This window comes from Podarcis melisellensis (assembly GCF_964234715.1).
Source record: "Podarcis melisellensis genome assembly, chromosome: Z".
NCBI lineage: Eukaryota > Metazoa > Chordata > Lepidosauria > Squamata > Lacertidae > Podarcis > Podarcis melisellensis.
In genome coordinates, this window is record NC_138547.1 from 4,337,261 (window position 1) to 4,354,651 (window position 17,391).

General features: G+C 45.5%; 1 protein-coding gene across 1 annotated transcript; it reads right to left on the reverse strand.

The window, feature by feature from the left end:
• Positions 1 to 853: 853 nt before the first annotated feature.
• On the reverse strand, positions 854 to 6,025 carry DPM2 (dolichyl-phosphate mannosyltransferase subunit 2, regulatory). Its single transcript, XM_081896655.1, has 4 exons — positions 5,888 to 6,025; positions 4,847 to 4,936; positions 3,627 to 3,729; positions 854 to 2,664 (listed from the first exon to the last, which is right to left on the reverse strand). Exons 1-4 carry the CDS (start codon positions 6,008 to 6,010, stop codon positions 2,606 to 2,608), a joined length of 375 nt encoding a protein of 124 aa, XP_081752781.1. The 5' UTR covers positions 6,011 to 6,025; the 3' UTR covers positions 854 to 2,605.
• Positions 6,026 to 17,391: the final 11,366 nt, after the last annotated feature.

Sequence of the window (17,391 nt, forward strand, 5' to 3'; positions counted from 1 at the left end):
AATGCTAAAAAAAGACCAGGTTTTGGGTCACATTCACACCATACATTCAGACCATGTGAACCACCTCCCCCCCCCGGGAATCCTAGGAATTGCAGTTTGTTAAGGATGCAGCTCTGTGGTGGATGAATTACGGTTCTTTGAGGGAAGCCATGTGCTTAATATATGGTTTTAAATGTAAGATGTGGACGTGACCCCATAGCCCAACCACCACATAAGCTTCATGCAAGCAAATCAGGATGAAGGCTGAATAAACAGGGCTTCTGGAGGAACATCCGGACTGGAACATCATCTGTCTTATGCCAGGTCAGACTGTCTACAACCAGCCCAGGCTTCTCTCTTCTGCCTCCTCAGGACTTCAGAGAGGGACCACCCTCTGCTTCTTTCCATTGGAGACACCAGATTTTGAACCTCTTCCCCACTCACCACCAACCACAATGGTTTTTTTGTTTGAGGAAGGCAGGGGTGGTGCGTCCCATTTTGCTGCCTGAGGTAAAATGGGAAGATGCTACCTGAGGTAAAACGTGAAGGGGCCAGGTGAGGCGAAACAGGAAGGTGCCGCCCCCCCCCCCGGTCAAAATATGACTCTATAAAGCTGAAATAAATAATATGGCTCTATAAAGCTGAAATAAATAATATGGCTCTATAAAGCTGAAATAAATAATATGGCTCTATAAATCTGAAATAAATACAGAAGAGATGGAGCCTGCAAAACTGTACCCGTGGAAAAAAACATGTTTTATTACCAGAGCTGCTGGGATTACAGGGCAAGAGCCTGGGGAGACAATTCTGAGGAGAGTCTCCAATACATACATAGGCAGAGGAAATAATAGCAATAACCAAAACTAGAAGAAGGGGGGCCATTAACTGTTTATTCTGATAAGCTCAGCACACTTTGGTCAGGAAACCTGTTTTTAGCTCAAAGACCCATACAGAGGGTTGTCCAATGCTAGTCCTATTTCACAGTAGACCCACTAAAATGAATGGGGCTAAATTAGCCATGCCCAGTCTTTTCAATGGGTCTACGCTGAATAGGATTGGATTGGATATTCTTTTGCACTGCTTTTTGGGCACTGCTTCCAGCTTTTCCTCTCCTCTTTTCTCTTTTTAACATTCAAAAGACAGGGTGGTTTCACAAAAGGTTCTTCCTGCTTGCGAATCCCCATGCTGTGAGTGGAACCATCAACCCCCCTCAGTGTTTATACCTCCATTTAACAGGTGTGCAGTCTGAGCCCCAGAGCAAATGCCAAGCCCAGCTAGTGGGTTAACTTTCCCCGCCTCTGGGTTAATAAAATTACAAAACTGAATTAATACTCCAGGACAACAAAGGCGGGCTCTTGTGTGCTTCTTGAACTCCTTAAAAAACCAGGCCAGCCAGGCAGCCTCAGACAAGCTCTAAGTCGGGGTGAGGAATCTGTGGCCCTCCCACCATCGGAGGACTCCAACTCCCATCAGCCTCAGTCAGCACAGCCAATGCTTAGGGATGATGGCAGTTGGGAGTCAAACAGCAACACTGGCAGGACCATAAGTGCACACACAAACATGCCACAGCTGTAAGCAAAGCTCTGCTCTCATGTGGGACCTGCTTCCTCATCAGACAACTCTGGGTCAGCATAGCAGTAAGACTGCCGGTTTCAGCTGTATGACCCTGCTTCAAAAGTCAGGCTGTCCAAATGCTGCCAGTGAACATGTGAAAGTGTTCCTAGGACCTCTTTTGACAAGCAAAGGGGTTCGCAGGATGCAGCAGAGCTGCCCAGGGCTTCTGGGAGTAGTAATCCACAGCTACGGCAGGGCACTGTACTAGGGGAGGCCGAACTGAAGGAAAACATGGCTCAAAGAGCTGAAAGGGGAGTGGGATTGGTGGTGGCAGAAAGATGGAATTGAAGGAGGTGGAGGAGGCAGGGGAAGAGGAAAAAGTGTCTCAAGAAAAAGAGGTTGCAGTGCAACCAGAGGCAGCCAATATGGCACCTTGAAGCTGCTGTTGCGGCTCTAGCTCCCATCAGCCCCCCAGTGGTTCAGGGATGGCAGGAGATGTAGCCTAACAACATATGGAAGGGCCACAGGTTCTCCATCTGTACTCCAAGACATCCCCTACAGCATTTGAGAGATGGAGGAAGACCTCTGTTTAGACAAGGCCTCCCTTCCGGAGAAGGGATGGGGAACCTGATGCCCTTTACTTTGGGGTGGAGTCGCAACCACTGGATGGCCAATGGTTATGGGATGATGGGGGTGAGTGTGAGTGTGACAACATCTGGAGAGCGTCTTGCTGGCTACCCCAGATTTAGGCTCTTTACTGGGGTAGCCAAGAGGACATTGGGGCACTGATCTAAGTATTCCAAAAGGCTGGAACAGAGCAGCATTGTTTGTGGTGCCTCTGGCTTTGAGTCCCTTTGGTCCATACCCACACTGGGACATAGTTGATGAGGGTAGCAGTCAAGTCCCTCTGCCCTTCCTAGAATCTGGTATCTGCTAGTTATTGTGGGCTGGGCCGCCCCAGAGAATGTGTTGCTGTTCAATAAAAATGATTTGGTGGGGAAAAAACCACACACGTTGCTGCTGTCAAGAGTGCCTGCAGGATTTCCTGTGTCCTCCTTCCTTCTTGCCACCTTCATGCAGATTTCTTTGCAGCCTTCCGGTTCTTCCATGTGATGGTTGCTATGAACGTTCCTAGCGAAACACAAAGGGAGGGAAATCTGTTTTAAGGCACTGCTGTGCTGCCCTGAGCAACGTCAGACTCTTGGCCATCAAGTTATTCAAGAAACAAAGCTGTTGTACGGCAATAGAACCATTGGTGCATTGGAAGAACTCTTCTCTATATATCAAAGTGAGGAAGGAACCTCATTTCCGCACCCCCTAGGCTTTACATTGCGCATTTCAGGTTATGTGAAAGGAAGAAAAGGCAACACAAATAAGACAGGTTCTGCTGAGAAGCCAGTTCCATCAGGCACCTCCCTCGAGCGATTGTCATCTTCCAGCAACTATTCCATCAGGCTGCAGCAGAGGGAAAGAAGGTAAGTGGGGCTATTCCATTGGCCTGCAAAGAGACCAGCAATTTCTGACTCCTTTCCTTGAACAGTTTCCCATTCCAGTCGGCTGTGGGGAGGTACTGCCCAAGCAGTTTGGGTACACCAAACAGTTTCTAGTAAGAACTTGCTGGCATGCCTGAACCAGACAGGATTTAACTCTCCGGTCACCAGCTGATGTGCTATTCAATCCTGCTTTCTGCAGCCGTGTCTCTACCTGCCCCACTACTGATCTCACATGCGACGTCAGGTGTGGGGCAAGTGGGCATGGATTGGGGCTTGTGGGCCAAATGGGGAGGCTGGATGTTTCCTACCCCTGAACTACTACCTGTGTTTGTTTTAATCTCCTCATTCTTTCTGTGACATGCCTTTTAGATTTTTGGCTGGGGCTGGTGGAAGCTATAGTGCAATGAGAACTGGAGCCCCCCCCCTTATTATTTTTTACAGCTTTTAAATTTTGTATCATTTGCTGGCCAGAGAATGTTAATTATTGAGCAGTACACCCATATTATGAATCAATACAGAGATTCCTTGCCAAGTTCTTATCACAAGTTTCCATCTGTAAAAAAACAAAACACAACATGAAGACCTGGAGATATGACTTACCTATAAAGAGCAGCAACACAAGGCCCGCAACTACAGGGATGATCACCGAATACTCTCGTGGCAAAAAATACTTGTGAATCAGGTGGTCAATTTCAATGAAGGGCTGGAGGAACAGGTGCATATGTCAGTGAGTGCAAATCGGGAAATGTTTCTGCCTGTACCCTCAGCAGCAGACCAGATTCCAACACCCCTCCACCTTTTTGCACAGAGATATTGTGAAAGTCAAAGGGACCACAAACTCAATGGTTAGGGAGCTCACACTTTGCATCTGGAATTTCCTGGATTCAACCCCTGAAACCTCCAGTAAATAGGACCACAGAGTGGGCGACTGGAAAGACTTTCCTACAGAAGTTCTGTAGCTAAGTGGCAGAACATCTGCTTGAAATGCAAAAGGCCACAAGTTCAATCGTCAGCATCTCCTTGTAGGGCTGGAAAAGTCCCCAATCTAAAATCTGGGGACCCACTGCTGGTCAGTGTTAACAATACTGAGCTAGATGGGCTACTTGTGAGACTTTGAATAAGGCGGCAGCTTAAGTTCCTCTTTGGGAAGGTTTGTGGCTCAGTGCTGGCGCATCTGCTTGGCATGCAGAAGGTCCCAGGTTCAATCTCCAGCATCTCTTGGTAAGACAGGGGGAAATCCCCGTCCAAAACCTTGGGAGAACTGCTATCACAATTGTGCCACAAATGAATTTGCATGGTGTTGTGCCATGGTTCAAGTGAGAATAGGAAGCGGGATTTAAACCCACATTCAGTCACAGTGCTTACTAAGTGGTGCTGGTTCAATAACTATTGTTCTGCCTAACCTCCCTCACAGGCTTGTTGCGAGGATAAGCTGGGGACAGGGAGAATATTACAGAGCACCTTGAGCTCCTTAGAGCAAAAGTAGAGAACCGTTTTCAGCACAGGGGCAACATTCTCATCTGAGCATCCTAAGAGGCACATGCTAATGGTGGGTGGGACCAGAGGCAAAAGTGGGCCAATCAAAGAATGTAACATTTCACCCTTATACAGCAGGCTAATTTCTGCACACACACCTCTCTACCTTCCATTCAGGCAGGTGACGGGTGAGCTCTGGGGAGCAGTTCTGAGGGCCAAATAGAAAGGCCTTAAGGGCCACATTCCACCCCCAGGTCTCAGTTTTCCTACCCGTGCCCTGGAGGAAAGGCTGGGTATAAATGTACTAAAATAAGATTTTTTTAAAACAATAATAAATAACATACCAGAATGATAATCCAGACAGTATAGTAAGCAAAGAGAATGAGACTGAAGGCTACCAAGCCATACCCAACCAACTGGTCAGTAGCAGTGGCCTAAAACAAAGCCAGAGGTAGAAGAAAAATTAGGGTCGTTTCAAAAAAAGGCAGTCAAGATATAACATAAACCAACATATACGCTGTTTACTCAACATCCAGGTGGTTTACAAAACACAATGTAAAACATTTGTTAACAAAATACAGATAAAAAGCAAACATTACAGACAAATATGAACAAAATCAGAAATTTAAATGTTATGCTATTTGTGCTAGGTTTTTTTGGGCAGGGCGTTGAAATGATTTATTTTTTTTACTAATTTAAACTGTTCAAAATTATTGTTATATTGTTAGAATTGTATATTATTTTAACTCCGTGCAAACAACGCAGAGGACTTTTTTAAAACAACCTTTGCTTCTTTTCTTTAAGTAAACGATTTTCAAAAAAGAGTAGATCGCATTAAAGAATTAATATATTGAAACCCAATACTTGACGTTATGCTGTACAGTGAAAACAGATCAAACCAATGTATCGTTCCACAGTTGTCCATGAGAATCGACCCATATCGTACAACAAGGTCCAAACCCCACCGCCCAGCCCCCACCCCACCCAGGGCAGTGCGGTGTTCTTTTCATAAAACTTATGTGCCCTATCATCGTGTGGCAACCATGCTTCGGAGAGGTCCTGAGAAAGGTCCGTTCGAGAGCGCTGCTCCCTGGCTGAGCTACAGATGATTCTACCAGCCTTTCTCAACCTGTGGGTCCCCAGATGTTGTCCAACTACAACTCCCATCACCCCTAGCTAGCAAGGCCAGAGCTCAGGGATGATGGGAGTTGTAGTCCAACAACATCTGGATACTCACAACTTGAGAACCACAAGAAAACAAATAAGGGAGGCGGCCGCCCCAGCAACGCCCAGCTCCCCAAACTGATTCACAACGAAAGAGAGGCTGCAAAACGCCCTTTCCCCGCAGCGAGACCCTCAACCAGCGGGGAGGGAAAGGGACTCACCATAGTAAGCGCGGCTAGTCCGGTCTCTCCCTTTCCAAGGCGGGTTGACGGGTTCACTTCCGGCCAGGCTGTCCAACCAGAACTCAGGACGTAATACAAGCGCCGGAAGAGAGACCCAACCATAGAGATAGGAAAAGGAAGAAAGGCTATACTAGCAAGTGACTTTCGGGAACGTCGAAACCTCACCATAGACTTATTGAATAAATAGACGGAAGCACGGACACCATATTCCCCCCCCCCCGAAAGAATATTTATTTCATTCTAACTGACAGGCTGTTCACATTACCAGTGGAGGGATCTGTAACAGGGGAGGAGGGGGGAAGTGTCCCTGCCCCTCCCCAAAAAAGCATCAAGAACAGGGACCATCGAAGAAAAAGCCCTTTCCCAACCACATATACTGTTTTTGTGTGAAATGTTCAGTTTTGTTGGCCATTTGCAGTGCAGTCCTGCAAATGTCTTCCCAGAAGTAAAACCCTGATTAGTTGAATGGGGCTTTCTGTCCTGTAAGTGAGCCTGGACCTTAGGGAGCTTCCTTACACCCAGTCAGCTCCACCTCTCTTTCAAATCAGAACCAGTGAAAGCAGGGAAGGTCCTGTGTGAGTGTCTGAAGGAGGTTGGATGATGGATGGCGGCTAACAGATTGAGGTTGAATCCTGACAAGACAGAAGTACTGTTTTGAGGAGACAGGCTGGTGGGTATGGAGGACTCCCTGGTCCTATTTATCAGCTCCATTTGGTACACAGGCTGAGACCCTATCTGCCTGCGGACTGTCTCGCCAGAGTGGTGCATGCTCTGGTTATCTCCCGCTTGGACTGCTGCCATGCGCTCTATGTGGGGCTACCTTTGAAGGTGACCCGGAAACTACAACTAATCCAGAATGCGGCAGCTAGACTGGTGATTGGGAGACAACATAACACCAGTCCTGAAAGACCTACATTGGCTCCCAGTACATTTCCAGGCACAATTCAAAGTGTTGGTGCTGACTTTTAAAGCCCTCAATGGCCTTGGGCCAGAATACCTGAAGGAGTGTCTCCACCTCCATCTACAGATAGGTAGCCGTGTTGGTCTGCCATAGTCAAAACAAAAAAAATTCCTTCCAGTAGCACCTTAAAGACCAACTAAGTTAGTTCTTGGTATGAGCTTTCGTGTGCATGCACACGATATCTGAAGAATATCAGATATCTGAAGAAGTGTGCATGCACACGAAAGCTCATACCAAGAACTAACTTAGTTGGTCTTTAAGGTGCTACTGGAAGGAATTTTTTTTGTTTCCACCTCCATCGTTCAGCCCAGACACTGAGGTCCAGCGCCGAGGGCCTTCAGAAGTGAGGTTACAGGGAACCAGGCAGAGGGCCTTCTCGGTAGTGGTGCCCACCCTGTGGAACACCCTTCCATCAGATGTCAAGGAAATAAACAACTATGTGACTTTTAAAAGATATGAAGGCAGCCCTGTTTAGCGAAGTTTTTAATGTTTTGTTGGAAGCTGCCCAGGGCTTCAGGCAGGGGAATTTTCCCAGCCCTCCCTGGAGATGCTGGGAGTGAACCTTCTGCATTTAAAGCAGATGTTCTGTCACCACCAATGTCTCACTCACACCCAATACATTTAAAGCACTCTTAATGCTGCTTTCACAGATGGCCATGGAGACTACCAGGAACTGTAAATTCTTCAGGTTGCTGGGAATTGAAACTCCACATGGTCAGCACTTTCAACAAACTAAAGTTCCCAGGATTCCAATGACTCCAACCAGCCATCTCATTCTTCCTCAATAAATCATCCTCCCCATTGCCTTGCTGTCCAAGCCCTCCAGTTGCTCACCCATGCTCTAGGCCTCCAGATGTGCTCCTGGGTCACTCCTAGTGGTTGTAGCATCTTGCCAGGCAGGGCTCCTGCCTCGCATGGAGTTGTTTTTCTCCCCAAGGAAGCTTCTCATGCATTTTGCTCGCAGGTGCTTCCCTTCAGCGAACTGCTGGCCCTGTTGCTGCTCCATTTGGTCAAGCCACTGGCTTTGCTGCTCCATCAGCAAGTTGAACTGCTCTAGGAGTGTTTTTTGCTTTCTCCCTCCATTTTGACTTCAGCCACACTTTGTTCTCAGGCCTTTTTCCATTAGGGAACACAGATCCTGCTGCTGACACGACCATTAAAGTGGCATAACAGTGCTTTTAAGTGTATAGCGTGAATGTGACCTGAGTTATGACCCATCTCCTCTGGGAATGTAGCCAACCTGCCAATAACAACCCTGGACGCTATTGCAGATATATTGTGCGCACCACTTCTCTTCCTGATTTGAGCACTGGAACACATTGCTGAGTTCGTCCCCACCTTTCCCTGCCACTCCCTGAATCCCCCTCTCTGCCTCAGCCAACTTGTAAATAGTGTGCAATACAACTAGACTACACTGTAGGGTTTTTTCAGCCCAATGCCCAACGTAATATATCCAGGAAGACCTGCACGGCACAGATGTCATCACCCACTGTCCCCTGGACCCAGGCTTCTCCAATATGAAATATGTAATTTTCATTATGGATGTTTATGTTATTTTTGTCCTCTATAAACCTCTAAAAGGAGCCGTATTTTGCACCTGAATGGTTTTGTATATAAATTAAACAGAAATAACGAAATTTGCATGTGATGTATATTGATGAAGAGTGGTGGGCAACTTTTTCTGTTGAGGGCCGTATTTTCTCAGGGTTAACCTATCTTATTTGGTGGTATTTTCTTTCTCATTCAGTCACTTTTTCCTCCATGTTTCAATCACCATTTCCTCCATTAAATTAAGCCAAGGCCTTAATTGCACCTGAGGGCTGCAGGTTGCCAACCCCCATTTTACTTGAGCAACAACTGAATCAGAGCAGAAAGCTCCTCTCTTTGCTACCGTTTGTTTGGTGATGGAGAGAGCACATGGGTGCTCAATTGCCAGCTTTGGTAAATGGGATTTCCACACCGATTCCTAGCAGCAGCTTTCAATTCCTCTCCAGTGTCGGGGGGCATTTAAAAATGGCTTCTCTATTATTATTTTTTAAAATAATTTTTATTACACTTTCAATTTTTTATAATCACAATATCCATACATAAATCAATAAGCTCAAACATCACTCTATCCGAGCATCTACTAAAAATGGCTTCTCAGTGTGAACCAGGAAATGTCATACATGGAAAATGAGATGGTTCTTTTTATTTTTTTGGCTATGTCACTATCAGTGAGTGCCTGTCACTCTAACCCAGAGTTTTCCCAACTTTTCATGTTGGTGACACACTTTTAGACATGCATCATATCTCAACACAGTAATTCAGTTTTACTAGTAAACCAGAGGTTAAACTAACCCCTTTCCAGCCCCGGGAGGAGCATGGGGAGCGTTCACACGTCACACTAACATGTCACAACATGCAGTTTGGAAAGCTCTACTCTAACTTTTAGGATCCGTTTTTATTGTTCAAATCCAGTTATTTTATCAAATAGATATTTCTGGCTATGAGAGCGACATCGGAGAGTGCCAGCCGTGTCGTGCTCTGTGACCGTGTCCTGCTGCTTGCACCTTGATGCAAGCTGACAATCTCGGACAATCTGCGGGTCTACAAGACAGTCCTCCCCCACCCTGGGGGGGGTCTGCCAGGGATAATTACCCCCCACATCAGCCCTGAATTACCGGCATGGCTACGATCCGATCGTAGGGGAGACAGCCATTTCCCACCGCCGGAAACAGGAAGCCCACCGCATCCTTTTCTTAGTGCTTACAGACTGTTTAATTATGTGTTTTAGGACCTTTACTGATATCAATATCAAGCTCACCAGTTGGTAGTTACGTGGGTCTTTCCCCCCCTTTTGAAAATGGGAGCATTTGCCCACCTCGTCTGCAGGGACCTCACCTGTTCTCCCAAGAGTTCTCAAAGATTATAGACAGAGACTCTGAGATTACATCCACAACTTCCTTTGTGATTTCCCCTTTCTTCCATTTCTTATGCATGCCCTTCTTAAATCTCACCTCATCTGCAAGCTCCTTATGCAGCCACACCTGTTTCCTTAGATGCCTCCCACTTTTCTTTCTTGTTGGAATTGTCTGCATTTGGGCCTTCAATATTTCACCTTTTAAGAAAGTACTGTCTACTGTGCACCTTTCACCCTATCTATCTTGTTGGGGAACATCATGCAACCCTCCAGGCCTCCCCTCTTTGGTCCAAGGCCATATGCTCAGGTTGAGGTGTGTATAACAACCAGTAGCTTTTACATATACATAGTTAAGTTGCTCTGCCTACTTTGGCATCTGGGCCACGGAAGGCTTCCTCATGATAGATATACAGCCACTTTGCTGAAAGTAGTTCCCCACCCTGGTGGCTCTCTGCTTGCAGAATGTTTCCCCCCCAGGCGGCTTGCCTGGCACCACCACTACATAGCATTAGGCACAAGGCAAAATCATTTTTCTTGCCAGGTATTTGGGTATTAATTATTTGTGGCCTCCTTGAGTAGGTGGAATGTTAAACTCCTGTCCTTTAAAAATAGGATTGTCTTTTATATTTTTGTTGTTCTTTTGAGCCAGTTTAAAATGTATTTGTTTCTATATTGTAAAGCTCTTTATATTGTTACCTTGGTAACAATGTGCAACAAATTCAATTTAATAAAAATTAATTGCATTGTCAGAATTCCCTCTTTTCAAACCAAGTAACGCGATATTCAATCCACCCAGGCATATTTAAAAACTTTATAGGTGCTATAGGTTTGGAGTATTAGTTTTGATGATATCTGTGGTCCTTTCTAGGCCTATAGTTCTTCATCCAGTAAGGTTTAGAATCGAGTAGCAGCAGTTGAACAGTCAGACCACTTTCTTCTTCATAAGGTAATAGCCTCAGTTAAGTGCCACCATTTACACATCCAAAGACAAATGGGGGTGATCATCCCCCACCCATTGGAAGCAACATCACCTTCCAAGGTTGAAGTGCTATTGTCAGTTTGGTGTGTTCTGGCTGATGCTGGAAGAGACCAAGACTCATTTTGCTCTGTGCTGGCGCCAAAGCTGTGGCTTGGGGCTTCCCTAGAAACCCAAGGGGGAAACCAGTATCTGTTGAACTGTTAATGCACATCGTATGCTCAGGTTGAATATATGTGTAAACAAAACTGTGTATCATAAAGAAGCCATTGACCTTCATCTAAAGGAAACCAAACCCTGGGTAAGTGGGGGAACTACTGGAGTCTCTCACCACTCCAGGACAGGGGTACACACCTTTCCTCTCCCTCTTAGTGCACTTTTCCTGCTTCTGCCTTAATTTCTAATAGAATTTGGGATCTCCAGTTTGACTGATGTCTTTTTCTAGTATCAGGATATATATTTACTGTGTTGGGCTCTTCTGAGTATTACATAATAAGCCCCAAAAGGCAAATGCAGAAACTTTGTAGAGGGACTTAGGCTTGTCTCCAGCTATGCAAGAGTTGATGTGCAGACACTCAGTAAGATGGGCATCTGCCATGAATGCTTTAGTTGAGATTCCTGCATTGCAGGGGTTGGATAATATGACCCTCAGGGTCCCTTTCAACTCTACAATTCTGCAACTCATTGTACATTAAGAATCCCACTTACATTGGAACAGTATATATGCCTACTTTAGAAGCAAGTATGTTTGTATTTAAATAGCTGTACTCCTGGGTAAGCAGCCCATTCTTTGGTTTAGGATTGCCATGGGGGCGGGGGAGGTTCTTGTACTTTCTTAACAGCTGTATCTCCACAGTCAGGACCAGTAGGACATAGTGGACTTCCCATGGTTAACAGGTAGGTTTGGGGAGCAGAATTAACTGTGCTCCATAATTTTGTTATGGTGCCCATGGTGGTGTTTTGCTGTTATGCCAAACCCCTACGGCAGCCATTTTATGACTGGACCAAAAACACTCTCAAAATTCAGAATGTGCCCACTGTTCCAAAAACTACCATTAGCTAATATTTTTATCTCATTGCTCTTCAACTCCCACCTTGCTATTTTCTTTTTGATATACCTGCCCACTAATATGTCACTTCTCGCATTTCGATGAAATGGGCTTATGCCATAACAAATTTGTTTCATATTTTAAAGGTGCCACAAGAATTTCCTTGTTTTTGCTGCAGGAAGCTGAAACACGGCTACCTTCTAAAAATGTACATGTGGCTTATGGAATTCAATATACTGCCTTCTCAAACTTGGTACCCTCCAGATTCTTTGTAGTGCCAGTGCTATCAGCCCCAAAACAGGTTGGTGAAGGTTGCAACTACCACAGAAAGGGAGGAGACACTGGTGTTTGTTTATAGACATCCATGAGCCAAGGCAGAATGCCAGAAAGTGCAAATCACATGGTTTTCATGAGCTTCCTGGATGGGCGTCCTGGAGACATCTGTCTGGTTACTGTAGGAAACAGGAAGCTGGACTAGATGGGCCTGTGGTCTGATCCAGTAGGGCTCTTGTATTCTCAGCAAGTCCAGAGTGCTGTATTTAGAGGTGTTTGCAGCCCATGAATGCCAAAAGGCTGAAGATAAAAAGGAAACCCACACAAAAAAAAAACAGTCAAGACAGATCAGATGTGAAGTACCAAAAAGAAAAAGAATGAAGATCACCTTTATTACCCCCAAAACCGTAATGACATTTGACATTATAGTGATTTTCTCATTTATACTTGTGGCTTCTCTACATTAGGAAGCAAAAATCAGAGAACACAAACACAATTGGTTGAATCAGAGACGGCACAGCATTCCATTAGAAAACAAAAAACCAGAATACACTAGTGGAGCAAGTTAGAAATGGTGTGGGCAGGGGGGAAAAGACACATTCATAAACCATTCTCCTCTAGCCCCACAAAATCTGAACAAGAATAATTGAAAGAACAGAGCAGTGGAACTAACATATCTTCTATACTTGCTTTTAATGATAATGGAATCTTTAGATTTTACTTAAATCTGTTTTTAGTTTAGAATAGGCATAGGCAAACTCAGCCCTCCAGATGTTTTGGGACTACAACTACCATCATCCCTAGCTAACAGGACCAGCGGTCAGGGATGATGGGAATAGTAGTCCCAAAACATCTGGAGGGCTGAGTTTGCCTATGCCTGGTTTAGAAAATGTTAAATCTATCTCTTCAAGCATTCTTAAAAAAAGTTTGCATAGTCCCATTTTCCCTTTCCAAAAATATCTACGCGCTCTCTTTCTCTCTATAGAATTATCTGAATATAAACTTGAGCGCAGCTCTCTTCTGAGCCTCAATAACTTTTCCAAGAAAATAAACATGATCTCTCTCATTTTTTTTCTAACCCTCTCAAAAATATGGGCTTAAAAAACAAAACTAGCAAACATTTTCTCTTGAAGCAAAGTAAAAGAATCAGAGGCGCTACTCTTAAGTTCCAAGTTCCTTTTACTTCTCCAGGGGAAGGGGAATATATCTCCCCCCACTAGCCAAAGAGGGAAGGGGAAAGGTTACGACAGACTGGGGTGGCTTCCTTCGCCACGCTGGTTGGGAATGATGGGAACTGCAGTCCACCAATACTGAGAGGGCCACGTTTCCCAGTCCTGACGTAGGATGGCCAGGTGCAGTCAGCCCACAATGGGGACTCTGCAGAACAAGACCCTTGGGATGTGGAGGGCTAAAGATCCTACAGACACTTGCTACTAGGCAGAGAGTTTGTGGATCAGGCCCTATGAAGAGCAGCCCTGTCCACAGGGCAAAGAAACAATGGCACATATTTCCTTAGCTAGCTTGAGGAGGGGAGCAGGAAAAGTGGGTTCGTTTAGCAGCTCCTGAGATCAAGCTACAAGGGAGAGATCTGCTCTTCTCCTTGAGGTTCCCCCTCTCCAGGAGAGGTGCATTTAACATGGGCGCTTTAACGCGATGCGTACCAGGTATGGGGCCTTCCAGAGGTTCACATTATGGGCACAGTCCAGCTGCACAGAATTTGTTTTTTGTTGTTAAGTGGGGGGGGGGGAGGGCAAGAATACACAAAATGAAATATAAACACAGCTCATGTTCAAGACCTTAAATCGCCACTCATTGGTGTCTTGGGCTTTCTTTACAAAGGAACAAACCATGCCTTTTAAAATAAGGAAATAAATCATCTCAACCAGTCAGGGACAGCCAAGTGAATTTTAGTACATAACTACTTTTTGCCCCTCCCCAAGTGCTGAGCAAACTGTGAAATTCAGTTACCTGATCCCTTTTCACCACCATTCTAGCCTTCAGGGTCTCTACTGAGCCCCTCTCCAACATCAGTGCAGCAGGAGATTAGCAGGATTCACTAAGGCTCAATGTATTACCCACAGGGAAAAGGTGCCTCATTCACTACCCACCACAAATACCAATACCATTACACTGAATACCCTTTGCATTCTGCAGATCAGATTCACAGAGAGACAGGGAGATACCAAAACACAAAAAAGGCTAAGTTGCAGGAGAGTTGAAGATCAACCTGTTCTCATTTGGCACTGGACAAAGGGGGGGGGGACACAAAGATACTGCTCCCTATCAGCTAACAGCTTTCTCTAACCAGGTACCTCCAGATAAGCTGGTCTACAACTGCCATCATCCCTGATGACTGGCCCTACTAGCTAGTCCTGAAGGGAGTTCAACACCATCCAGATGGTCTTAGGGTGGTATCCAACTATGTTCTACCCATAGAAATTAATGGGCCCAAGTTGGTAATATTCATTAATTTGAGTGGGTCTGTTCTGAGTAGAACTAACATTGGATACAAACATTTGCCCCTATAAAATCTTTTGCGTGACCCGAGGGGATGGGAATTTGATGGAGGTGTTGTTGCCGAAACTTCTGGGTTTTAAAGCAGTATGACTATCAAAATGGTGAGGCTTCACTGGGTTCCTGCTTTGTCTCACACAAGCTAGAAATAATAATAATAACCCCCAACACAAGATAGCAATGAAACAGTGATTCCCCTCAAAAAAAAAAGCAAAAAAGATAAGGGGGGGGGGGAAGCTGCAAAACACCAGCCTGCTGGGTTCATAAACAAAATTCAACAAAAAATCAAAAATAAAGAAATGAAAAAAAAGTCTCCAAGCGGGATCAGTGGTCTGAGAAGTTCAATTAAGAAACAAAAAACAAATACAACCATTATCTTCCAGTCAACTAGGAACAAACACACCAATTATGCCAAGAAAGACTGTGCTTGTGATGCAACTAACATTTTAAGCAGCAGCAGCAGAATGGCTGACCAAAAAAAGTCCCCAGCTTCCCCAACACAGATCCTATTCAACTAGTGAAGTGCACTTAGAGAAGAGCCATGGATGGAATTTTAGGATGGGGTGATAAAATCAAAGACCCCACAGACTCCCTTGGTTCTTACTAATATTGAAACAAAGCTGGTTTAGCCTTGAAAGCAGTACCAAGTGGCTTGGCACAACAGAGCACACAATTTCATCATAGCAACACATTTTAAGTCAAAGCTTCAAGAACCTAACAAGCCATCAAGAGCACTGAAAGATGGCCCCTAAGAACAGCTGTTACTGGCTGGAGCCTGCAGGGAGCTGTCACCCCAAACTTCTGGGGGACACCAGTTTGGGGAAGGTAGCAACAGAAGGGTGCCCTTTCCCCTCCTACTTCCTTCTGATCAGGGGTCCCCAAACTAAGGCCCACAGGCCAGATAAGGCCCGAGGGACTCATTTATCCGGCCTGCGGGGACCCCCACAGGGTCTATCCATTTGGTCCGTGAGGCTATTTTGGCCAAGCCATGCCCACCTGCCCTACACGGCAACTGAAAAGAGGGGCTTGCAAGCACCGCTGCTTGGCAATGCCTACAGAACCCCTAAGAAAAGCACTGCTCAAGGTAGAACTGTGAAAGGGGCTTCTGAAGAGCAGATAATCAGCTGATTGTTGTGTCTTCAGAAGCTCCTTCAAAGCGCCATCCGGCACAGCATTTGGAAAGGGGTTCAGCAAAACTGATTACAAGGCCCCTTCAGGTTTTGGCCACCTGTCAAACTTGGCCCAAAAGCAGTAGGTGGAGTAAAATCTGGCCCACTAGTCAGAATGAGTTCTCCCCTCCCTGCAGTAGATGATGTGCGCAGCCTGGAGCCCTAAATATAGCTAAACCCTAAAGAAAGGATGCTCCAAAGCATGTACAGTGGTACCTCTGGTTGAAAAGAGCGCAACCCACAGCGGCACATCTGTGCATGGGCGGGTTGCGATTCGCCACTTGTGCGCATGGCATCATTTTGCATGTCTGCGCATGCGCGAGCGGCGAAACCCCTCAGGATATAACCTGAAAGAACGTAAATGAAACGGACATAACATGAGGTATGACTGTAAAGTGAAGGCTGTGTGCCCGCACTTCCACCTCAGAACACAGTGGTTTAGTCAGTTCAGAGACAGCAACCCGACAGAGCCATGTTTCCTTTCCCAATTCCCACCCACCCACCTGAATTCCATCTGTGGCACTCCATTCACAAATACCTCTGTTACAAAGATGGCTCTCAGCCCACTTGAATATAAGTATCAGGGGTGGGGAGAAAGAAAAGGAGGAGCCCCTCCCACCCATTCTACTTTGCTGCAGGTGATAAGTGTGAATGTGTGTGCTTTCATGTACACAAACACCCAGTGCTGAGCACATGTGTTAACAGAACATTAATGGCCTTGGCCTTTTCTCAACAGTGGCTGGCAGTGCTCCCAAAATGTATATGCTGTCTGCAGAGCAGCAGACATGAAAGTGAGGTGGGGAAGGTGCTAAATGGAAAATAGCGTATAGGCTGAAATTATACACAAGTAGTGCCCGTGTCCTGCCTGCAGCCAGGTCAAGGCAGGAAACCCCTTAAGACCTAGCAATACAATTGCCAGGATTATAAGGGTGGAAAGAAAATTGAGCTCAGATTCTCTTTCTCAGAAATCTGAACTGTTATTCCCACCCCCCTACAAGGTCTCAGTGTTGGAAGGGGAAAGAAGAAACAGAGAAAAAGCTCAGGCATCAATTATTACAAAACCCAATCCCCTCACCATGCTCCAAATCGTGGTAAACGAGTATGAGGACAAAGCAAGCACAGGCAGGAAAATGAAGTAGTAGAAGAACCCCAAGATGCCAGTTTTCTCCCATGAAAACAAACATCTCCTGCAAGCAGAAATCTACCACAGCAACAAGTAGACTGAGCTAGACCCACTCTTCCTTCTGTGCTAGTGTTCTACTTCAGAAGAATGTTTTTCTTTACACAGGGGGAGCATTAAAAAACTGGAATCTCTCCTGTTTTAAGGTTACTCTACCTCTTCATTCTGCTGCTTGCATTCAGCAGATTTAGCTTGATTCGGCAAGGGATGGAGTCCATGGGCCAAAGCAGGACAGATTTTAGGCACATTTTAGGCAAAGGGAGAGGAGACTGGACTCATTATAGCAGCAGCAATTCCAGCAGCTATTCCAAATCAAAGCTGAAAGACTGGTAGGGGACAGGGGGAAGAACTATCAACCATGTTTCAGTTTTGGAAGAGTGTCAAAACTCTCCCTACCCAGAATGAGATAAAAGACTACCCTAATTCAACACATTTTGTGACCCAGAAGGTAGCCGTAAT